Raw genomic sequence first — 25,935 nt, 5'->3', positions numbered from 1 at the left:
AATTGTGGGCTCGCTTCAAGCCAGAAAACAATGGCTATAAAAGTACAAAATGTCAAGATCGCAGGCAGTGCTCTCTTTGACGTTACTGACGTCAAAGATTGGTCCATTTTGTTCCAAAAATGTGTTGTGCAAAAGTTGACCCGCTGGTGGCGCTATAACAGGCCAATGTAAGAAGGGTGGTATCTGTTCCTTGACCTATTGGGAATGTGCTTGCAAGATTTCACGCACATTGCAGGCTGTGTTCATGATTTGAGGTGTTTTTGGCTTTGGCCACTTTATCGCTGCTTGCAGCTATATTCATTTTTTTTTTATTTTTTGTGTGTGTGCACTTCATAGGCATATTAGATAAAGGTCCTTAGATTGTGTGTAGAATGTTTCATGCAAATTGCAAAAAGAAATCCTAACGGGTTTAAGCGTTTCACAAACTGCTCAAAATGATATAGCGCCCCCCTTTGGCCAATTGGGGTAAGATTGGTTTTAGTGATATTTGGACTAACACTCTACATCTTTGCCAAATGCCATGAACATGTTACTTTGCATGTATGATTTAGAGGCAGAAGAATAATTTGCATAAAACTGCAATATTCATTGAATTTATTTTAAAAAGCATGTTTCAATTTTAAAGAAATCCGATCTGACAGATCTTTAGATATCGGTCCAAAGTTCACGTAAAAAAAGTTTTGTCCACGTGGAGCGAAAATTCCAGAATAAAAGCGGGTTTACGCGTTTTACAAACTGCTCAAAATGGCGGAAAATCGAAGGGCGGAGCTTACTTAACTCTTTGAGTGCCCCCTTTTTCACCACTAGAGGGCCCCAATGACCAGAGAATTCTACTTGGACAGTGCTGGTATATGCACAAGCCCTGCAGCCATGACATGCCTGAACACTTTCCTTTGTGCATGTACAGGAAGAGGATGAAGTTAGCTTGAAGTTAGCTATTGGCTACCAAGCATTTTAGAAGATCTATTTTCTGCAATTTAGCCACGATTAAACCTTGCACACCTCATGCATGGGAAAAAACAGAGAAGAATGAGCTCTAAAAAATCCAATGCAATCCTGGATTGCATTGGAGTGGATTTGTGCAGTTTGTTCACAGCTTTCAAACAAAAAAATCCGATTGGAAATCCGTTCAGGCATTCTTGAGATAATAGCCATTATGTTTTACATGTTATGTAAACAAAAATGGCTGCCCTGTATGTTAGATGGGGTTGTATGGGGGTGGAACATGCAAAATCGCGATTGAAATCATGTTCACCAGATTTGATGGGGTCCAAAAAAAAAAAATCAATTTTTTTTTTTTCAAAATTATTATTTTTTTTTTCTTTTTTTTAAAGCCGAACTAGTTCGGGATCGGCACTCTGCGATACGCTAATAAAGCCGAACTAGTTCGGGATTGGCACTCAATGAGTTAACAACAACACAGATGTCTTCCGCTTGAGTCAAAGCACGCGTGTAACAAGTTGCATGTCTTCAAACGAAACGAGTCATGACTTATGCCCGTTTGAAGTTTGAATTTTCAAACGCTTCGTATAGCGCCCCCCTTTGGCCGATTGGAATAAAATTGGTTTCAGTGATACTTTGACTAACCCTCCACATCTTTGCCAAATGCCATGAACGTGTAACTTTGCATGTATGATTTAGAGGCCGAAGAATAATTTGCATAAAACCGCAATATTGATTGAATTATTAAAAAATTATATTTCACTTTAAAAGAAATCCGCCGAGACTAGTTTGACCGTATTGGTCCAAAGTTAGTGTGAAAAAGGTTTTGTGCGCATTATGCAAAAATCCCAGGAGGAGATAGATTTTTACTGTTTTTCATATAATTCCAAATTCTGGGGGATCTAAAGGTCAGAGGTCAAAAGTCAGAGGGTAAAAGTTGTTCGGCATGAGGAGACGCATACGTGTATACAGGTTTCATGGCTGGACCTCAAACACAGCATGAGCTATACCTGTTCAAAGTTCGCACTTTCGAAGGCTTCCTACAGCGCCACCATTTGGCCGATTGCTGTAAAAAGTAATAGCACACTTCGCCACAGTAAGCTGAACACATTGATGTTTTTATTTTCATTTTCTCACTAAGTATGTAGGAGTTGAAAGGAACCGAAGTTCCCGTCTACTGACTGCCTGCCTGCCTGCCTGCCTGCCTGCCTGATAGATAAATAATGACAATATCTAAAGTGTGCTCGCCTTATAGGCGAGCCCACAATGAATGGCCTTTGCCACTGCGTGGCTTGGCCACTAATAATAATATTAATAATAGTTTATTTTTAATTTTTTCTTGCACTTCCTACTTCCAAGATCGCTATGGCAAAATGCATGTTTGACTCCCAGAACAACTCTATCTTTCAAACATGGCAGCCATGTTTGTTTACATTTTAAGAAAACATTATGGCCTCTATCTCATGAATGCCTGAAAAGATTTCCAAGTGGATCTTTTTTGTTTGAAAGCTGTGAACGGCCTGCACATGCATGGTGCATGTTCCGTGCATTATCCGTGCACCATTGTGCACGTTAAAAGGCAACAGATTCTAATTTTATTCATTTGGAGCCGAACAGACTAATTGACAAATTGTTTATATGGCTGTTTATCACAGTAAACATATGTTTTCACTCTTCGCAGCACCAAAGTAAAACTGCGAGTTGGACTCATCATGGACCCAGGGCTGAAAACGTATTCGACAAAAAACGGTATTGTAAACTATTTTAACCCCAATACATTAATTCTAATTTATTTCCTTTACTCTAATGTATTACCTTTACGACTAAAACAAAATCTTATTTTAAATAACACATTTGCATTTTGCATTACTGTATAATCTTGACTAATTGTAAAATTACAAAAATAATACTCATTTCAGCCTTAAAAGTACAGACAGTGGAGGTGGAACTGACCCGCGACAATTCAACTTTAATGGCAGCGATACGGAGAGCCTTCCCGGTCATTGGTGACAAGACATTTGTTCTTGCGACTGTTGACAGCCGCAAGAACATTAACGTCATTGGACAGGAATCATGGTCATCTGAGGGCCTGCTGACAATGAGTCAGAATAAACGGTCCGCTGTTTACATTATACCTAAGGTACAGTATGCTAGATGCCATGCCGTTAGATTATGGATTGCAGGCAGAAAGTTGCCACTAATAGAACTTGCATAACAAAAAAATGAAGGTGTGTTTTCTTGTGCTTCCTCCACAGGATAAAATCACTCGTCCTGAAGATGTGCCAGAGGAGATCCTGACATCTGACCAATCAGATGGGGAGTCCGAAGGCAGCAGGGGTGGAATCTTGGTAGATTCTAATTCTGTAAGACATCACAAACTACTGCTGCTACTGTGTTGCACAAAACAATGTCTGCATATCAATCTAGCTGCATGTCATTTAAGCAGTGTTGGGAAAGTTCACTTTCAAAATGAACTAGTTCAAGTTCAAGTTCAAAACTTCTAAAATGAACTAGTTCATTTCATAGTTCATAATTCTACATTTTGAACTAAAGTTCATGGTTCCCCAAAATGAACTAACTTAGTTCTTTTTCATTCTTTTTTTTACCATCATATTTTTATACTTTTGGCTATTCAAATGTATTTTTTTTAGACATTGCTCCAAGCTATTATTTGTCAAAATTATTGACACAGCCCATATAGAACCACAAACGGCAATTATTTCATCCAACTTAACATTGAAGTGCCCACAATATTTAGGTGCCCACTAGTGCCCAGTCTTCCTGCATTGTGAAGCCAGAGGTTTCTAAACGTCGCGCACATCTGCACGTTTCCGCATTGGTTAAAATAGCTGATCTACAAGCTCACGTTTTGTCTCGTGGATGCGACACGTTGTGAGCTTGCAGATCAGCTATTTTCGGCATGCAACACACGTCATAGGCCTACGATGAAGTATAGACAGGCTTTACTTGCGAGACGTAACGAGGTGGAAACTCACAAACTGACACACAACGCTTGATGTGAAGAGAAGCACCCTCACATATCAACTTTCGCGAGGTTTGCGAGGCTGCAGTTGGGTTATATTGGGGCATGTGAATGAAAAGAAAGATGTGAGGACAGACCCGCATGAACGAGCCGACGAGCGCCGTTCATGGACGTCAGAATGAACGCATTCGACAATAGTGTTCATCAAGCGGAAAACAAAGAACGTTCAGTTCACGTCCGCCCAAAATATGAACGTGTTCATGAACGATCGTTCATTGAACGCGTTCGGGTACAACACTGCATTTAAGCACAATCGTTTGCATTGCCTTCATACTAGTAATCTGTCTTTCTGTTGATAATGCAGGACAAGAATGACACAGATGTGGACCATGATACTTCTGAAGAAATGGTAAGTGAGGTGCAGCTCATATTTTACTCAGATAAGTGATATTGCAAGCTCTGTATCTCTTTCTGCTACCTGTTAGTGATGCTGCACATGGAATTGCATGTATTGATTGATATTCAACACAATCTGTGTTTTGCAGGATGATGATTCCCAGGGTGCTGAGGCTGACAGCAACAGCTTACCTGCCTTTGAGCAGTTGGTAAGAATCCATACAGCAATGTGCAGCTGCTGTGTTTCACATAATATCTACGTTGTAACTACATGTGTTACTGGACATCAATTAAAGTCATTACATATGCTTGTCAATGTTTCAGTATGATCTATTATTTGGCTTAATTCCCTTATAACCAACCCGACTCTAATTTTGAAGGCAACATGGAGAGCCCAACTGAGAGGCTCAATGAGAGGAGCCATGACATTGATGATGTCCATATGGATGTTCATCTGAATGGTGCTTAAATATTAACAGCCACAGGTGCCATTGTTTATATGCTATATTACACAAAAGCATGATTCAGTCATGTGGTATCAAATCACTCTTCATTTGAGGTGCCGCTTCTGCGTTTGACTCACTGCAATATCAGTAAAGTTCTGCAGATCATTCCATCTGCATGACAGTGACACTGGACATGAATTAAATACCACCACTACAGAATGGTGGAGGGTTCAAGCTATTCAGGAGTCACAGATCCGGCCACTTAGTGGAAATCCCATTACCGCCAGGAGGTTACAGTGGGCAGTTCTTACGATCACACAGTGATCTCCACAGGGCAGTTGCCAAGGATGGCTGAGGCCGTACGTGTCACAGGGGCTGTCGGTTGATGATGAATTGGCCGTGTTTATATTTGACCAAAAAGCGTACAGTATGACACAACATTTGATAACCCCACGTTGATTGTAGGCAATCATAGTATACTGTAATTATTAGTGTAGAAATTGTTATTGTTGTAACCGTTTGACTCTCGATGTCAGGTTGTCAAGGAGCTTTGGAGTAAGTGCCAGCAGCAGGTTCCACTGGATTTGGAAGATCACTTGCAGGCCTGTGGACCTGGGTAATTCTAACTTTTACATTTGTGTGCTAAGTTGTGCAATAAGTATGTCTAAGTGTATCATTTGATTTACAGTATTTGGTCTGTTGTACAGATCATCAGCGGATACTGGAGCTCAGGAAACGCCTTCTGCTGTCCCATCTCTGTATGTATACAATGTCGGGTGTGCATAATATCATTTAACATTTTATTTTGAGCTTTTGACTACCAATAGAGTAGTGAACATTATGGCTTTGTAATGACCTCTGGAGGACATCATATTTGCCTTTAATATTTGTTGTGCCCCAAGTCAGCTGGTAACTAACATATTAAAAGCAGTCAACAAGAGCACAAGGGATTTGTGACAGAAAGAGGCTTGGTTGACTTAACTTATTATTGTTTTTTTAATCAGCAGATTAAAATTTTATTAATTTGGAGCTGAACAGACTTGTTTTTGGTTGACAAATTGGTTATATGGCTGTTTATCACAGTAAAGGTATGTTTTCACAGCACCAAAGTAAAACTGCGAGTTGGACTCATCATGGACCCAGAGCTGAAAACGTATTCGAAAAAGCACGGTATTGTAATCTATTTTAAACCCAATACATTAACTCTAATGTATTACCTTTATAACTAAAACAAAATCAGATTTTAAATATCACGTTTACGTTTTGCATTATAATCTCAACTACATTGCAATACTGTGTAAATTACAAAAATAATACTCATTTCAGCCTTAAAAGTACAGACGGTGGAGATGGAACTGACCCGTGACAATTCAACTTTAATGGCAGCGATACGGAGAGCCTTCCCGGTCATTGGTGACCAGACATTTGTTCTTGCGACTGTTGACAGTCGCAAGAACATTAATGTCATTGGACAAGAATCATGGTCATCTGAGGGCCTGCGGACATTGAGTCAGAATACAAGGTCGGCTGTCTACATTATACCTAAGGTACAGTATGCTAGATACCATGCCCGTGAGATTATGGATTGCAGGCAAAAACTTGATACAAATAGAACTTGCATAATAAAATGAAGGTGTGTTTTCTTCCTCCACAGGATAAAATCACTCGTCCTGAAGATGTGCCAGAGGAGTTCCTGACATCTGACCAATCAGATGGGGAGTCCGAAGGCAGCAGGGGTGGAATCTTGGTAGAATCTGATTCTGTAAGACATCACAAACTACTGCTGCTACTGTGTTGCACAAAACAATGTCTGCATATCAATCTAGCTGCATGTCATTTAAGCACAATCGTTTACATTGCCTTCATGCTAGTCTTTTGAGATGTAATCTGTCTTTCTGTTGATAATGCAGGACAAGAATGATACAGATTGATAAATAAGAAATTCACTCTGAATATAAATAAAATAAATATAGAACCTTAAGTAAAATGTAAAAGAATTTGGGATCCGAGAAGATGATGATGTAGAAGTTTCCAGCATTTATTTAGGCAGGCGTCACAGAACAAGTCCAAAAGATAGCATACAGTCAAGTAGGAGAGAGAGCACGCAGGCCTGACCTCACCTCAGCGGTGCAGGGACTGCAGAATACTGTGTCTTCATGTCAATATACAGAGAGTTATATAGGCCTACAGTTCCCTACAGTTCATATGACACCTTGACAGACAACAGCTGCCCATGCAGGACACCACAACACAATACACATTGATCAATCAAAGCATCAGAGGACAGGAAGAATCAACAGGTCTGATCCAATCAGACAATCGTTATGGCCTAAGGACACCTCATAGCCTGAAGCAGTGACTGCTAGCCTACCAGCTGTGTAAATGCAACCTCAGGAAACACAGAGGGTGATGCTGTGACGTGGTCAGGCTATATGGAGATTAGACATTTGAGTTCATTATACATTTTAAGATTACCTTGATATTAAACAAAATATTACATTTTTAAACAAAGAAATCCTATTTATCACAGATGTGGACCATGATACTTTTGAAGAAATGGTAAGTGAGGTGCAGCTCATGTTTTATTCAGATAAGTGATATTGCAAGCGCTGTATCTCTTTCTACTACCTGTTAGTGATGCTGCACATGGAATTGCATGTATCGATTGATATTCGACAGAGCAGTTGCCTACATCGTTCCCATTCAAGTGCGGCTGAGGCCGTACGTGTCACAGGGGCTGTCGGTTGATGAAGAATCTGTTATGTTTATATTTGACCAAAGAGCATGTATACATTTGATCACCACACGTTGATTGTGATTCACAACTACCCTACAATCATATTGTAATTATTAGTGTAGAAAATGTTGTTGGTGTTCGCCCTAAACTGTTGCTCTGAACCGTTTGACTTTCGATGTGTGGTTTGTAATACTTTTCTTTCACTCAGGTTGTCAAGGAGCTTTGCAGGAAGTGCCAGCAGCAGGTTCCACTGCAGTATTTGGAAGGACACTTGCAGGCCTGTGGAACTGGGTAATTCTAACTTTTACATTTGTGTGCTAAGCTGTAGGGTTGTTCGATATGGCCAAAAAATAAAATCTCGGTTATTTTCTCTGAAATCTCGATTTTCGATTTCGATTTCGATTTTTTGTTAAAAGAATAATACATTGTTTCAACTATTTTGTTTTCATTTAAAAAATGCAAGGAAATGATTTTTTTTGTCATTATTGTTTCATTTTTTGTTTTTTTTATATAGCCAAATAGCAAAATGCAATAAAACAATAAGGGTATTAATAATAATAACTTTAGTTGCGCAACAATCACATACAGAAGTTAACTTAGCGTCCTTAGTGTTTCATTATCAATAGTGAGTGACAAAACAGCCAAAACAAGCCAGCTCTTGGAGGCTGGTGAAACGGGTGAAAAAATAGCTAAGGCCGCCCCTGCACTGCTCATGCACGGAGATGCTGATTGATTTTAAACGGAGGCGAAGCGCTTCGCTTCCCGACGCAAAATTAACACAGTGACAGGGACAGTAGGAGTAGACTACAGTAGGTGGGTAACACAGAATTAATAAGCTTCTTTCAAACTACAACAAGAAGTAAGTTTACCAGCTCAGCAGCGTTTTGTTCTGTTTGCTGCCTGAACCATCGCGAGTGAGCGCAGTGCGGTGGTGAACTCTGCTCAGTCTAAACTCAGGCTAAACGCGCATCAACTGTAAGCCACAAAGTAGTCTTTTTTATTCTGTTAAATTGTTAATGCACGCCCCCCTCATTTTGTTCAATTGTCTGTTTTAATGTTAGCTGCTCCCTTTGTCTGCTGAATATTGCTTGTAAGGACTTATATTGTTGTTCCACAAACTGTTAAGATGTGTTGTTTTTTCCACTTTTTATTCAAGTATTATGTCTTATAATTCCTATTATATTTGAGTTAAATACAAAAAATCTAATTCAACAAAATGAGGGGGGAGTGCATTAAGAATTGAAGAGATTAAAAACCTCTAGTTTGTGGTTTATAGTCTGGAAAATCAAAAAAAAATGTCTATATTCAATATGGACTTGAGACAGCTATTCATCTCAGGTACTCAATTGTATTCATTTGGAGCCAAACAGGCATGTTTGTGGTTGACACATTGGTTATATGGCTGTTTATCACAGTAAAGGTATGTTTTCACAGCACCAAAGTAAAACTGCAAGTTGGACTCATCATGGACCCAAGGCTGAAAACGTATTCGAAAAAGCACGGTATTGTAATCCCTCTTAACCCCAATACATTAACTCTAATTATGTGCCTGCCATGCAATGGCAAAACACTTGTTGTTATCCGCCATATGTTCTTGCAAATTTCGGCACGCAATATATAGAGTACATCAAAACGTGTGGCTTGGCGGGAATGGGGTGTTATTAATTTTTCTTGCCTAGCAACGTGATTTAAACTTTAAAACGCTCACACGACTTTGGACCTTTTCCGGCCAATAGGGACGAGCTGTAATTGTTTAAGCCCCGCCCCTTATGTATTCCTATTGGCTGGGCTTTAAACATCCATAACTCCAGTTCACAGCATGGTACCGTCTTGATACTTGGTGTCTGGGCTTAAAGGCCAATAGGGACTTATTAATTAAGCCCCGCCCCTCTTAAGCCCTGCCCCTATCTTCCTATTGGCTGAGCTTTAAACAGCTAACTCCAGTTTGCAGCATGGTACCGTCTCGAAACTCGCTGTGTGCACTTAGACAGCCAATAGGAATGAGCTGTAATTGCTGAAGCCCCACCCTCTCTCTTCTTATTGGCTGAGCTTTAAACATCCATAACTCCAGTTTGCAGCATTGCACTGTCTCGGAATTTGGCGTGTGTACTTACACGGCCAATAGGAATGATCTGTAATTGCTTAAGCCCCGCCCCCTCTGCCTTTCTATTGGCTGGGCTTCAAACTGCCATAACTCCACTTCCCAACACGTTACTGGTCTCAAACTCTGAGTGGTCCACCGTCCCAACAGCTAACCTCTAATGCTAATCGCTACTTCTGCAAATGCTAAGCTTTAAATGCTAACGTTAAAAATGCTAATGCTAACAAATGTTAATGCTTACACCAACCGTTACACAAGGTTGCACACACTTACCGAGCTGCAGGCACACTTAAAATTTTGTAGAAGCTTTCTTTTCTAGTAACTATTTGTTGTCAAATTGTTCCTGATTAACATGCAAAAATCACAATACAGTACGTTAATATGATGGCAAAGCAAGCACTAGCCTGCACAGAAACTGTAGCAAGTCTTTGCACAGACTAATCAGAGTCTATCTTTTTTTTACTTCTCTGTAACTTTGTAAATAACTGTATACTGCTGTGCTACAACTGGACAATTAAATTTCCCCCTTGGGATAATAAAGGTATCTATCTATCTATCTAGTAACATTGCAACTAAACTACCATGAATATTGTGGATGTGGATTCTTTTGAATCCTTTTGGGGATGTTGATTTTGAAGAACATAACTCATATTTTGGGATCATCGCTCTATAGAGCAGTGAAGTCATGACGTGACTCGCTCAGCCCCCAGTTTAAGGAAGTAATTTCTCTATGGAACATTGGGTCATCTTAAAATCGTCTCATATAAGCATTGTGGTCCAAAAATAAACAAACGGTTTGCACAATATTGTCGGGGAGATGGCTCTGTATGGTATATGATAGTCATTCACTCATATTTGATAAAGGCTGTTTTTAGCGAGAATGTAACTAATTTGGGGACAGTAACATTAGCGTTTTCTCGCCATCAGTTGATTCTTCATATCCATATGAGTCAAACCACTTGGATAATTTGTTTGTTTGGACTACAGTTCTTATATGCCGTTATATGAAAAAAGGTCTATGGGAATTCAGAATGGGGGGACAAAAACATGAACCAGGTAGGATGGATAAATGAAGTCAGACTTCACTGCTTTATTGATGTGGTCATGTGATCCAAGATGGCCGCGATGTGATTAAGGTCTATCGAGCAGTGCTCCTGTATGGAGCCAACCGCTTCTACATCTGGCTTTGTCCGTTTGTCCCGGACTGTTTGTACTCCCAGGGTCACATTGGCCAAGCTTCGCGTCATGCTTGAAGGAGTAGTTATAACAACACCAATAATATTAATAATAATACTGTACCATTCTTATGCCAATGGTGTTTTCCACAGACCGCCACAGGGAGAGGTCTACTGTATCTGTAAAGATGGCCTCCAAAAAATATTCAACATTGCCAGAGGAACAGCGAGAGATGGTCAAGAGACATGGACTGTTGGATGCACGTCTGAAACCTGTAGTGAAGTTGTGCAGGATAGGTATGTACCGTTTAATCTCCTCCTAGTTTCCACTGACTACTGCTGATCGAGGACTGTGTTAAAGGAGAATTTTGGGCCAAACGGCTATCTTACCTTTAACACTTGGGGAGCCAAACTCGTTCAGGGACGAGTTAAGGCCACTAGGTGTCCCCCTGCCACAGGACGTTATATCGTTCAGGGACGAGGCAACAAACAGTTAACTTTTTGAGACTGCAGCTGCCCTTTGCATGACCTGAATCCATTACGTCACCCAGCCAGTGCAGGAAGCCCCTCTGTCTCTCCCCTAACGGAAGGACTTAACATGGCTTTAGATTCTACTTTGAAACATAAGAACGGCTTTATCTTAGAATGAGATGAAAACAGCCCCATGGAACCAGAGAGCTGATTGTTTTCACGGCGACACTTTACCGCGATTTTACCTTTCTGATTGGTCGATTATTGATAGTTCCTATTTGCTATCTTTTCAATGGTTTGTAATAAGTGCAATAGTGTAACTGTGTCTAGGTGTAATAACTGTAATAGCGCAATAAGTGTAATAGTGTAATAAGCGTAATAGTGTAATAAGTGTAATAGTGTAATAAGTGTAATAGTGTAATAGTACAATAAGTGTAATAGTGTAATAAGTGTAAATCTGTAATAGTGTAATAGTACAATAAGTGTAATAGTGTAATAAGTGTAATACTTTAATAGCGTAATGAGTTTAATAGTGCAATAAGTGCAATAGTGTAATAGCGTAATAAGTGTAATAGTATCAAAGTGTAATAGTGTAATAGCGCAATAGTCTAATAAGTGTAATAGGGAAATAGTGTAATAATTGTAATAGTGTAATAGCACAATAAGTGTAATAGTGTAATAAGTGTAATATGTGTAATAGTGTAATAAGTGTAATAGTGTAATAAGTGCAATAGTGTAATAAGTGCATTAGTGGGGGTCGGTTCTCCATTCCGAAACCCCCCGTTTTCGAAACCCCCCCTTTTCGAATTTTAATTTTCGGAAAGAGGGGGTTTCGGAATTGCGGTCGGGACCTCGCCATTCCGAAATTCCCAGAACGGCCGGAACCCCCGTCAACACTAGGGCTTTGCACATAAAGAGTGCTGCTGCATTATATCCTATATTAACTCTTCCCATGCCACAGACGAATATTGACGAGAATTACCGCTTTGCCCTCTGTGCCAATGACGAAGATTGACGAGAATTAAAAAAAAAAAAAAAGTGAAAAAAAAATTATCAAAATCAAAAAATATCAAAATAACATACAAAATCCTGGCACAGGGTCCTTGGGGCCATTTTGGCCTGGCATGGGAAGTGTTAATTATATTGACCTATAATTGCAACACGTTGTTAATAAAGTGAATAATATGAATGCCATATAGGCCTATTAATTATATGGACGTATAATATGCATGACGCACTGTGCGTCCTGTGCGTCTGGGAACACATTGCCAAAGGGCACCAACACATTTTTTTTTAAAAAGAAGAAAAGGCCAAGCCGATCATCATCATAGATTCAGAGCCTAATAACTAATATATAGGCCTACCGGTATTTTCTCCGCCTAAAAATAAACACGGAATGCATGCCAAAATGTTGCGTGATGCCTGATCAATGGTTGTTGTGATAATCGATTTGGGTGCACAGTGGTCGCCCGCAGTGAGTGCACCTGCAGGCTGGCTGTGCATGCATTCATTATCATTATTCATTACTATCTGAAAAGTCATCCAATAAACTGAATAAAGACTATGTGAATTGTGAATAACCCTTTACCTACTGTCGCTGCCGGCCTGCCGATGTGATGTGATGTGATGAGATGAGATGCATTTTGAAGGTCCATGAAGAAGTAATCCGTTATTTGGGGTGACCAGAATGCAGAATAGACTATCAATAGTTGGCTGACTGAGAATGTAATACCACAATGGTTTAAATTATCTAATGTAACTTTGAGAAGCGCAGAGCTGGTCAGAGTCCATTCAGACCAGCTGCGGGACTGGTTGACTCGTTGACCCTATAGGCCTACTTGCGCTATTCGGTTTATAATTGAAAAATGGAAATGCAATGACAGTAGGCCTCAGGGCTCCAGGGTGCGACCTATTAACTCGCATATGCGACTTAATTTCATAAAGTGCAAGTTAAAATGTAACCAGGTCGCGCTGGTGCGAGTTGGAAAAAAAGAGGGGACAAAAAGAAAATCCTCAATCGAAGATCGCCTGACGCCTCTCTCTCTCTCTCTCGCTCCGTCTCTCTCTCTCCCTGGCTGCCTGCCTGCAGAGGCTATGCTCGGCCCCTCCCCTTCTCTTTCTCTTTCACTCACATACAGTACACACACACTTTATCGTTGGTCCGGTGGTGGTGGCTGGTGGGTCACACACGCAGACAGACAGACAGACAGACAGACAGACAGACAGACAGACAGACTCTCTCTCTCTCTCGCTCACATTGGATAGATATCACATATATACTAACCTTTCTTTGTATAACCGTGCTTTTTTCTGTTGTCATCTCTATTGATTAGCAATCGCTCGTGGATGTTTCCACCGTTGGTTACATTAACCTACTGTTACGTTAAAACAGCTGTGTGACTCGTTAAGTTCCTCAGTGCCCAAAATGCGCTTCTCACTTCATAGCCAATTAGCTCAAATGAACGGCAGCTGTAAACTTTTTTGCCTTTTGTGTGTGTGTGTGTGTGTGTGTGTGTGTGTGTGTGTGTGTGTGTGTGTGTGTGTGTGTGTGTGTGTGTGTGTGTGTGTCTTTGGTGTAGCGTGTGTGTGTGTGTGTGTGTGTGTGTGTGTGTGTGTGTGTGTGTGCGCGTGTGTGCGTGCGTGTGTCCAAGTGAACGTTTTCTGTTGATATCAAGCAGCTTACTTCCCAGTATCTCACTCTAAAACCATAAGGACAATTTTATTTTTCCATCCTGCATGAAAGCAGGCCTATTGCATTTAGTCTACGTTGTGCAAGTTTAAAGTCATAGTTCTATATTGCGTTTGTTAGCCGAGATATTCGTAAATCTTTCTTGAATTAATGTCTTTAGTTTGCAAATATTAACTTGAAGCAAAAATCCATAAAAACTAGGCTACAGCTTTTTTTTTTTTACTTATCATGAGACATATTGTTATCGGGGTCTTCAACAACATTATATCAAATATCAAAGGCTTTCCTAATATCACACAGCCTTAGTGCTGACCTATTTTTACTGCTGCTCATGCAGAGAAACCTAAAGTTCAGATTAAAATATTTAGCAAATATCAAGTTAGGGTCATTGTCAATCTTTACATCAAGGCAAATTGAAATGGCTTATGGTATGGAAATGAACACAACTGTCATCAGTATAATAAGGCTATGTATTAATACCACGCTAATACGCTATACAAAGAAAAATTTGGTGCTACCTAATTTCTGATTGTGCTATTTAATTAAAACGTAGGTGGCACCAGTGCTACCTGTGAAAAAGTTAGTCTGGAGCCCTGGTAGGCCTATTAATTCATTTATAGACAGACAGACAGACAGATTGATAATTTTCCCATTGCACACGAGAACGTCAAGTCAGTCAGTTCAGCACCGCAGGCAGCCCCTCATCACAGACAGCGTGTTAAAAGTGGTTGCACTTAAGTATATGAGACAGAAATGGGCCTCTAATATTTGACAATTTGGCCAATGTTTAACTCATTCCCTGCCAGGCCCGATAGTCCCGAGATTATTCCAATGTCTTTCCCCGCCAGGCCCGATAGTCCCGAGAATTAAAAAAAAAAAAAAAAAACCCAAAAAACCCCAAAAAATTGAGTAGGCATGATAGCAATCGCGAAATTGCATGTTTAACCCCCATAGCAACCCCATCTTTCAAGCATGGCAGCCATTTTGGCAGCCATCTTTGTTAAACATAGTGGCTGTTATCTCATGAATGCCTGAACGGATTTCCATTCGGATTTTTTTGTTTGAAAGCTGTGAGCAATGTGGACACACGTGGTGCATTATCTAGGCATGGGTGTGCATGATCCGTGCACACCCAATTACATGGAAGTCTATGGAGACGAATGGCAGGTGGGAGTACGGAGGTATGTTAAAATGGCGGTCAATGTGTTAATTTGTCACATTAGAAATGTTCAGATACTGCTCTATAGACGTAGACTTTGTTGGTTTGTTTACTGTTGAGTGAGAAAATGGTGCATATTAAGTTAATAATTTGGGTCCCAACCCACAGGTTGAGAACCACTGGTATAGCTTCCAGTTACCAATGGATCAATTAGTGCGGTCATTATTTGCTTTCAAGGAAAAACAAACAATAGATGTGTGAATTGCGCCGGTCATTAGCTCCTGCTGTGACATCAAATGAATATGGTCCACCAATTAACGATCAAAGCAAAGGCAATTGTGGTGATCGAGGATTTCGGTGTCTGGAGGTTTAAATCCCCCTCCCGACCGTCCGCTCCCATTATAGATTTCTGACCTACGGCCCATGGCCGCCCCCTCAGTAAATTATTTCATTTCCTCGATCGTGCATAGTTTATTTTGTGAGGAGTTGCTCACAGTCAGATAAAAGGAAAGTGCCACTGGAGTGAGGAGAAATATTGTATGCCTAAAATACAGTGTTGTATAAAGTACTGGAAACCCATACTTAAGTAAAAGTACAGATATTCCACTTGAAAGTTAATCAAGTAAAAGTAAAAGTCACCGATAATAAAAATAAAAAAAAGTACAAGTAAAGGTACAAAAAATATTTTCAAAATGCCTACAAAAAATGTAGACCAAAAATTGACAATTCTCAAAGTGTTTTATTATTAATAGTTTGGAACATTCAGTGACCCCTGGATACCAGGGGCACAAGCACACACCTACAGTAAGAACAACACATTTTGATCCTACTATGCAAAGGTTCTAATAGCACTGGGGCACCAAGTTCCCCAAAGCTATTTGAGATGTTTATAGATTAGAATCTTTACACACCTGCTTCCGATTAATTAATTATATAATTCCAGTTCACTGCGCATATTGGTGACAGGTCATTTCAATTGAGCTCTCACTCCAGTCTGCTGACTGAAAAGAGTCGAGCAGGAGCAGTTCCCTATAGTTTAAACTAGGCTATAAAATTACACAATAGGCAGGCTATAGAATGGATATTCAGACAAGAAGTTAATTGTGAATGAAAACGTAGGCCTGTGCTTTCTTATCCTCACCTCAAAGTAAACGCTGGATTATTATTTCTTCAAATTGACTGGATTCAACCTGGATGCACGTAATGAGGGAACATCCATGTCTTTATCCACCATGCTTTCACATCAAACAAAGACGTTATCTCAAACCTATGTGTGAGTGTGAGTGACCAAGTTTAACATCTTAAACATCACATGCTAAACGCGTCGCGGTATCCTCAGTCAGCCACCTCTCCTCCTTTCTCTTGTGTGTGTGTGTGTGTGTGTGTGTGTGTGTGTGTGTGTGTGTGTGTGTGTGTGTGTGTGTGTGTGTGTGTGTGTGTGTGTGTGTGTGTGTGTGTGTGTGTGTGTCTCCGCTCTCATAGGCTACTAAATTGAACAGCGCTGAGGCAGCGCAGCGGAGGCAGTGCTGCCTGCAGCTGTGTATTCCTCTGTACTAATCAAACAGTATGAGACAGACTGCTATGATATTAACACATTGGCCGCCATTTTAACATACCTCCGTACTCCCACCTGCCATTCGTCTCCATAGACTTCCATGTAATTCATAGTGCACGGATAATGCACACCCATGCCTAGATAATGCACCACGTGTGTCCACATTGCTCACAGCTTTCAAACAAAAAATCCGAATGGAAATCCGTTCAGGCATTCATGAGATAACAGCCACTATGTTTAACAAAGATGGCTGCCAAAATGGCTGCCATGCTTGAAAGATGGGGTTGCTATGGGGGTTAAACATGCAATTTCGCGATTGCTATCATGCCAACTCCATTTTTTGGGGTCAAAATGTTTTTTTTTTTTTTTTTAAATTGAAAAAATAATAAAAAATAATAAAAAAAAAATTCTCTGGACTATCGGGCCTGGCGGGGAAAGACATTGGAATAATCTCGGGACTATCGGGCCTGGCAGGGAATGAGTTAAGATTTTCGATTTGTAGCGAGTAACGAGGTGTCCAATTTGAATGTAGTGGAGTAAAAGTACGATTTTTTCCTTTTAAATGTAACGGAGTAAAAGTAAAAGTTCAGGGTTGAAAAAATATAAATAAAAGTACAAATTCTCAAAATTTGTACTTAAGTACAGTAACGAAGTACTTGTACTTCGTTACTTTACAAAACTGCTAAAATAGAATATTGCCATAGGCCAAATCGTTGTTATACTTACATTTTGATGTTAATAATCATTCATAATTCCATTGTTTTATTTGCTTTTTTTTGCCGTGGAGTAAATCTCGTGTCTACTTTGAAATAAATATGCCAGTTCAGCTGTGAAAGATCACATTTTAAGCCTGGGCTTTGTTTAATTTGGAGAGAGAGAGAGAGAGAGAGAGAGTGAGGCCGCCGCTGCAACCCATTTTGTGCCCGACTGCGCACTTTTTCAATGCACCACCCACATATCAAATTAATTAAACAGAGCAGGCATCACAACCATTGATCTGGCATCACGCATGCTTGCATGCATGCATGCATGCAGTGATTATTTTTAGGCGGCGCAAATATGAGTTATTATGATGATCATGATTCTTTTTTCTTTTTCTCTCATTGGTGCACTTTGGCAGCGATGCCCGACGCACAGTGCGTGCACGTTAAGAGAGAGAGAGAGAGAGAGAGATAGAGAGATAGAGAGAGTTATAGGCTATTCGGAATGGAGGGGTGCTATAGAAAAATAAATAACATCGCCATTACGAATAATGGAAATCAATGTTCGAAAAGGCGGTGCTGTTTCCTTTCGGAATGGCAAGGCTTATATAACATTTGGACGCACCGCCATTTCGAAGAATGGAAGTCAATGTTCGGAATAGCGGGATTTCGGAAAGGCAACGTGCACCCGCAATAGTGTCAGGGGTAGACATTAAGGGAAATTTACTACTGGCCCTCAGGGCCAGTGGATTTTGATGATCACTGGCCCTGACACGCGTGTGCGCGCAAAACTTGCGTCCTCGTTCATCGTTGATACCAGCGTCTTTTTTTCTTTTTGCTTTTTTTAATGAATTGAGTACATAGGACCCCAATGCCAAACAAGCCATTGAGCTTTCTGTGGTTTAAATCCTTTCTGTAAAAGTTGTATCATTGTAACTGTACTGTCCTGTCCCTTTTGCCATTCAAAATATCATTACCCATAAAAATAACTAATTTGATTCAATAACATGTAGGCCTACTCCTAACACCAGCTGTAGCCTGTTTAACTGGTGAGGGCACCAGCTCAGATTGACAGCTGTCTGTCTGCCTTCCCAGGATCTCCTAATTTGGGGTTAATTAGCCTAGGATCAAGGCTATCAAAGCTGTATTTTATAGATGATATAACAATGTAAATAAAATACATAGGACAGCAATTATAGAAATATTAGACCTTAATTGTGGAATGTTCAATCATTCCACATTTTTTTAACAATAAATAGATATATTACAGTAGTTATCTCGGGAGGAGAATGTTTTGCTCTTACAGTGTTGATTTCGTCGACTAAAACTATGACGAAAAATGTTCGTCGACTACTTTTTTTCACTGACGAAAACTAAAGAGACAAGAAATTAAAACTAAGCAATGATGACTAAAACTATGACTAAATATATCATCAGTCATTTTAAGTTTGGTTGCACTCAGGTCTTGCACTCGGAAAATAGCCGATCTACAAGCTCACAATGCATCGCAGCACGACGCGTTGTGAGCTTGTAGATCGCCTATTTTCAGATGCAACAAAATGTGTAAAATCAGCCAAAAAGACACCATGAAGGCCCGCCAAAAAATGTTTTGTCAACAAACAACTAAAACGTTTCAGATGACTAAAATATGACTATAAAACTAAATCGCATTTTATTCAAAAGACTACAACTAAATCAAAAATGTGCTGCCAAAATCAACACTTCTTACAAGGAGGATGCTGGCTAAAACAAAACTAACTCTCTCTCTCTCTCTCTCTCTCTCTCTCTCTCTCAGATGTCTCCAGTATGACGGTTCAACCTCAGAAGCGTGGCCGTGGCCGTCCCAGGAAGAACCCTGTCTGTCTGCCCTCCCCTGCGCTGCAGTGTGTGGTGAACCAACCTCAGAAGCGCAAACCTGGCCTTCCCAGAAAGCATCAATGTGGCGGTGAGTCACAATTCTAAATAATTCTCAGCCCTGATTTACCGTTGGCGCGTAGCGCACTCACAACCAGCAGATTGTTTGATCTACAAGGTCATATCGGGATCACGCAACGCTATATTTTAGCGGTAATTACGAGACGATTTCACCTAAATTATCATAAAACAGTACCACAGGGAAATGAGAATACATGTAAAATTAGAAAAAAAAAACGTTTTTACTTGTTTTATTTTCAAGGCATTAAATTTACTGGTCCAAACGGGCAAGTCCCTGGTGAGTCCTGGTGGCCCTGTCACTCTAAAAAGAACATCCGGGCCAGCGGGCCATTTATAATGTCGACCCCTGAGTGTAATAGTGTTATAAGTGTAATAGTGTAATAGCGCAATAAGTGTAATAGCGTAATAAGTGTAATAGTGTAATATTGTAATAGCGTAATATTGTAATAAGTGTAATAGTGTAATAGCACAATAAGTGTAATAGTGTAATAAGTGTAATATTGTAATGAGTGTAATAGTGTAATAGCGCAATAAGTGTAATAGTGCAATAGTGTAATAGTGTAATAAGTGCAATAGTGTAATAAGTGTAATAGTGTAATAGTACAATAAGTGTAATAGTGTAATAAGTGTAATAGTGTAATAGCGTAATAAGCGTAATAGTATCAAAGTGTAATAAGTGTAATAGTGCAATAAGTGTAAGTGTAATAAGTGTAATAGTGTAATAGTACAATAAGTGTAATAACGTAATAAGTTTAATAGTGTCCAAGTCTAATAGTGCAATAAGTGTAATAGTGTAATAAGTGTAATAGTGCAAAAAGTGTAATAGTGAAATAAGTTTAATAGTGTAATAGGGCAATAAGTGTAATAGTGAAACCGCTGCCCCTTGTGACGTGGGTAGAGCTGCGAGGGCCCGGTCATCCCTGCTTGAAGCTTTAATTGTATTTGTGTTTGTTGTCTTTTGTTTAAATTCGAAAATGAGTGCAGAAACATAATTGCCTTGATGTATATAACATTAACAAGGGTCACACTTCAGCTAGACAGACACACACACACACACACACACACACACACACACACACACACACACACACACACACACACACACACCATACCTGTAACTTTCACTAGGCAAAAAAAGGTGAACAAAAAAGAATAATAATTCTGTTTTTAGATTAATTGTTAACATCCCTAATCAATACACGATTTTCTTTATACATAAAAAAATATTATATTTATGCATGTAGAATACATTTGACAATTTCCGTGACGTTAGTTATCGCCATTCATGGAGTTTTGTGCCATTACGGACACTCATACACATGGACCTACACAAAAAGCCAGGCGTAGGAGCGGTTAGCATCGCTCAAAAGTACAGTAAAGATTACATTATCCCACCCCAAAGCACAAGCAAAACATACGTCAACTGTATCAATCATATCTGACCCAAAGCTATAACACAGAGGAAAATGTGTATGGAACATTTTAAAGATCTATCCTCAAATGTTTTTTTTTGTTTGTCTCTAATGCGTCTTTTTCCTAGATTTCCTGCACCTCCCTGAGTGTAAAGAGGCGGTTGCCCCTGAACAACAGGCGAGGAGACAGGAAGAATCCGATCTTCCACTGAGTAAAGAACAGGAGGAGCTACTTCAAAGATCAGAGGAGGCTGATGGGTCAATTATGACATTACTAGAAGTGGAAAGTGAAGATGATGAAAACAGAGAGACAGAGCCTGTAGCCAGCACCTCAGCTGAACACATGGAAACACAGGCTGAAGCAGAGGACTGTGGAACATCACAACCAACTGCTGATGACCAGCTCTCTTCACACTGCTCTGAATCTGACTCTGAAGCTATCGATGAGGATTGGGAGAAATCCAGGGAAGGCCGTTTAGCTTTAAACATACTGGAATCACAAGAGACACACAATGTGGACGCACAAAGATTGTCTTTGAGCAAGAAACCGTCCCAGGACCTAAAATCGTCAAAACAAACTCAGTCAGTCACACAGGGAAGTCACACAGGGAAGAAAACCTTTACGTGTGAGGTTTGTGGAAATGTATCTGGTCGGAAGGTTGATCTACAAAGACACATGAGAGGGGTTCATAAAAAGCCCTTTACTTGTCGGGTTTGTGGAAAGGCATTTAATGAGAAGTCTGATTTACAAAAACACAGGAAAAGTCACACAGGGAAGAAGACCTTTACGTGTGAGGTTTGTGGAAAGGTATATGGTCAGAAAAATTATCTACGATACCACATGAGGGTTCATACAGGGGAAAAACCCTTTACTTGTGAGGTTTGTGGAAAGGCATTTCATATGAAGTCTAGTCTACAAAAACACATGAAGGTTCATACAGGGGAAAAGCCCTTTACTTGTGAGGTTTGTGGATATGCATGTAATATAAAGTCTAATCTACTAATACACATGAGGGTTCATACAGGGGAAAAGCCCTTTACTTGTACGGTTTGTTGCAAAGGCTTTAGTACTGCAGGCGGTCTACAATTGCACATGAGGATGCATACAGGGGAAAAGCCCTTTACATGTACAGTTTGTGGCAAAGGCTGTAATCACAGGAGTCATCTAAAAAAACACATGATACAAATGCATACAGACACAAGGTCTTGCATTTGTGAAGTTTGTGGCAAAGGGTTTAAATTCATGGGAGATCTGAAATCACACCTGAGGACGCACACAGGGGAAAAGCCCTTTAGTTGTACAGTTTGTGGAAGAGACTTTGGACATAAGAGTGCTTTAAATCAACACATGAGGACTCATACAGGAGAAAAGCCCTATAAGTGTACAACTTGTGGCAATGGTTTTAGTAACGGGGGTTATCTAAAGACACACATGAGGGTTCATACAGGAGAAAAACCTTTTACATGCACAATTTGTGCGGAACGATTTGGGGTAAAAGGACATCTACGAAGACATATGGAGAGGAAACATACTGAGGGGAGGCCATACTCGTGTCCCACCTGCAGTAAATGCTTCAAAACCAGCGCTAATTTAAATCAACACGTGCGCGTGGTAAAACATACAGCGTAGCACCTTTAGTTGCACGTGGTAAAACATAGTGTAGCACCTTTAGTTGCGGTTTGGCAAATGATGTGTTCAAAATGCCCATCTGAAGATGATGTGCATTCATAAAAATAAAACACACACACACACACACACACACACACACACACACACACACACACAAATAAACCATTTTAGCTGATACATGATACAACAGACAAATGGTCCTTATCCTCGCCATTAAAGAGACCCTCTCTGCAATTTGCAACTGGCCAAAGTAAATAACACCCCACTGTGATTTTTTCCCCCTTTTCTTCTGTAAATATACTTTTACTGCTCCTAGTATCAATTAGTATTTTCTTGTATAGTATTTTGTCTTTATATATCCTGATTAATTGAATACATACTGTAGGATCACAGTTATTTGTGTTATTCTTTTAGCATTATAGTGTAACTGTAGCTTTGTGCTTTGTGCAAACTGTTAATAAAGTATCAATGAATTAACTCAAATAACAGGGAATGCATTAGGGGTGTAACGATTCAGGTACCTGACGATTCGATTACGATTCAGAGGGCTACGATTCGATTACATTGCGATTATCGATTATCACGATTCCAATACATGATTTATTTCACCCGTTCAACGACACGCGCTCGTCAGAGCAGCACTACTACAGCTAAGTAGAGTGAGAGAGAGAGAGCAGGGAGAAGAGAGGTTTTATATGCAGATGGAGCCGGTCGAATTCGTCTTTCCGTCATCTTTTCTCCTGTTGTCTCATTTGTTTGTTTTGATTCATTGAGTGCATGTGCGTAGCTGCGTGCCAGACCAGTGTGTTACACCGTAAACAGTCCGGTATGGTGCTGCAGGCGAAGATTAGTTCCACCCGGGAAAAAAATACGTTTTTTTTTTTTTTTAATTTGTGAATCGATTCGATTCGAATCGTGATTAATTGGTGAATAATTTTTCCACCCCTAGAATGCATAGGTGCCTCATGAAGTGGAAATGCATAGGTATCACATGAATTGAACAATGTCCAAAATATGCCATGTCTTTTCTGTATGTTGTTGCTGGAATGGGAAATAAAGGCGAAGAAGACATTTATGTATCATACTGTTTATGTATGTATGTTTATTATAATCATTATTATTGTTTTGCATGTATTATTGCTTTGCATGTAGATCTTTTAACCATTAAATGGTTAAAAAAATGACAAGCCTAATATCATTGCATGTTGGCAATGTGCAATAATTGCAAGCCAATGTTCAGAAGCATTGTCATCATTTTCCTTTCTTTAGTTCCCAATGATTAAACTGTAAGCCAGTGTTTTAGACATAGACCTATTGACGTTTGTTTATACATAATTGTCATTCAGGATGGAGTCATTTGTTAAGAGTTAAGATCTGTTTATTTGACAGGGACCGTGCTCATTAATGGACATGTCAGTTTTCACTTCAATGTAAATGAGCCAGAGTTAGCCCGCCGTGGGCTAATTTTCATCTGTGGTCCCTGGACCCCCATTGGTGGTGATCAACCCCCCCAATCCAACCCTTGATGCTGAGTGCCAAGCAGGGAGGCATTGGGTCCCATTTTTATAGTCTTTGGTATGACCCGGCCGGGGAATTGAACCCCCGACCTCCCAGTCTCAGGGCGGACACTCTAACCACAAGGCCACTGAGCTGGTCAGTCAGACAGACAGACAGACAGACAGACAGACAGACAGACAGGATCCCCATTGGTGGTGGTGATCAACCCCCCCAATCCAACCCTTGATGCTGAGTGCCAAGCAGGGAGGCATTGGGTCCCATTTTTATAGTCTTTGGTATGACCCGGCCGGGGAATTGAACCCCCGACCTCCCAGTCTCAGGGCGGACACTCTAACCACAAGGCCACTGAGCTGGTGTTAAATTCCTTACAAGGAATTTAAGTTTAGCATGAGGGGGAGAGGATCTACCCAGTATCTACAGTACTACTGAGAATGTCTTGATACCCAAGCTACAGGTAAAACATTCAGTTGACAGACATAAACAAGACAGACAAGAAAAGTGTACGTTTGTTACAGCTGCCTAACAATTAGTACTGTTGATTGCCTGTTTGTTACAGCTGCCTAACAATTAGTACTGTTGATTGCCTGTGTGGTCAAATCAGGGTCAGCGAACATTTTATAATGGGGCCCATATGGGTTTATATGGGCAAAGTGGGCATGGGCTGACCCGTGTTTTGAACACGGGCTCCACTTGGGGCTCATGTGTGGCAGCCCACCTAGTCTTACAGGGGTTTCTAACTGGGTATTGGATGGGCACCATGTAGGCAATTTTATATCAGGCCCATGTGGGCACCACCTTTGTTTGCCTGTATAGGCTGGAACTGGGATAAGAATGGGCCTCAAGTGGGTTCTACCTAGGCTTGCCTGAGGTTCCTGCTGTGCCTTTAGAGGGGTCCAAATAGGGAGTTGCATCTCCAACCCATCTATGTCGCACTTGTGTTAGCCCACATTGTTGTCTCCACCAGCCGAAGGCTGAGGGAGAGTATGTTTTCCCCTCCGTCCGTCCGTCCGTCCGTGCGTCCGTGCGTGCGTCCGTCCGTGCGTGCGTCCTCGCAGTTTGTGAACAGCTAATCTCAGTCACCGTTGGCCCGATCGCTGCCAAACTGAGCACACACACTCCCTGGATGCCAATCTAGAACCTCTGCCCCACATTTTTCAAATCAGCCTCATGGTGGCGCTATAACAGGCCGATTTGTGTGGCCTGGTTGTTACCAGCTAATCTCCGGCGCCGTTGGCCCGATCGCTGCCAAACTGAGCACACACACTCCCTGGATGCTAATTCAGAACCTCTGCCCCACATTTTTTAAATCAGCCTCATAATGGCGCTATAACAGGCCGATTTGTGTGGCCTGGTGGAGACCTGTGCTCGGAAGAGCACTGCTTCTAGTTGTAAGTGGGTTATAGCTGGGTACGGAGTGGGATCCATATAGGCTATTGCGTATCAGCCCTAAATGGGTTTGACATAAGATTGCCTATAATACCCCACTTCTGACCTAGTCAGAACCGACTTACAACAATGTGGGCCAACACAAGTGAGGCCTAGATGGTTTGGATATACAACTGCCCATGTAGTCCTCAGCTCTGTTTGCTTGAAGTGGGATCTAGGCCTTGAGTGTAGTCCAACTGGGCAATTTTGACACCCTTGTAGATCCCACTTCCAGCCACCCAGATGAGTTGGTCCTGGAGGGAATTAAATGGGAGAATTTAGCAGTAGATGACCCACATTAGATGGGGTTCCACATTAGTTTCTCCCTGAATCTTCGATCTGGAATCTCACCAGGGAACAAGCTGACTGTCAATCACCGTGTGTAGGCGTGCTACTCAAACCAATCATATTGACGTGACGACATGACATAGTGCCAGCAGAAAGTAAAAAAAAAAAAAAAAAACACAACCACCAGCAAACTAGGGCTGTGAATCTTTGGGTCTTGCAAGATTCGATTCAAGATTGATTATTGGGGTCACGATTCAGGGCTGTGTAGCCTAAGGGTCAATTTAGACCCCTAAAGGAACCCAGAGAGTCCCTGGAATCCATTGAGCAAATGGCAGCTCGGGAGTGGACCGAGACATCATAAAACAAAAATAA

The 25,935-nt window shown here is 40.7% G+C and overlaps 1 protein-coding gene across 1 annotated transcript in view; it reads left to right on the top strand.

The window, feature by feature from the left end:
* LOC308291083 (uncharacterized protein) overlaps positions 1-23,178 on the top strand; it is a gene marked incomplete at its 5' end in the record, with an annotated part of 47,528 nt that extends 24,350 nt beyond the window's left edge. Inside the window, 15 exons of the mRNA XM_080732997.1 lie at positions 2,624-2,691; positions 2,862-3,082; positions 3,198-3,305; positions 4,290-4,343; positions 4,471-4,530; positions 5,304-5,383; positions 5,475-5,525; positions 5,870-5,937; positions 6,094-6,314; positions 6,422-6,529; positions 7,713-7,795; positions 8,939-9,006; positions 10,934-11,077; positions 19,151-19,300; positions 20,831-23,178. Coding sequence (XP_080589123.1) covers positions 2,624-2,691; positions 2,862-3,082; positions 3,198-3,305; positions 4,290-4,343; positions 4,471-4,530; positions 5,304-5,383; positions 5,475-5,525; positions 5,870-5,937; positions 6,094-6,314; positions 6,422-6,529; positions 7,713-7,795; positions 8,939-9,006; positions 10,934-11,077; positions 19,151-19,300; positions 20,831-22,332 — 2,986 coding nt within the window. The 3' untranslated portion in view covers positions 22,333-23,178. The remainder of the gene's footprint in view (positions 1-2,623; positions 2,692-2,861; positions 3,083-3,197; positions 3,306-4,289; positions 4,344-4,470; positions 4,531-5,303; positions 5,384-5,474; positions 5,526-5,869; positions 5,938-6,093; positions 6,315-6,421; positions 6,530-7,712; positions 7,796-8,938; positions 9,007-10,933; positions 11,078-19,150; positions 19,301-20,830) is intronic.
* Between the last annotated feature and the right edge of the window lie 2,757 nt (positions 23,179-25,935).

This window comes from Nannobrachium achirus, assembly GCF_963921795.1.
Source record: "Nannobrachium achirus genome assembly, chromosome: 9".
Classification (NCBI taxonomy): Eukaryota; Metazoa; Chordata; class Actinopteri; order Myctophiformes; family Myctophidae; genus Nannobrachium; species Nannobrachium achirus.
This window is presented reverse-complemented; position numbering and strand designations above follow the sequence as displayed.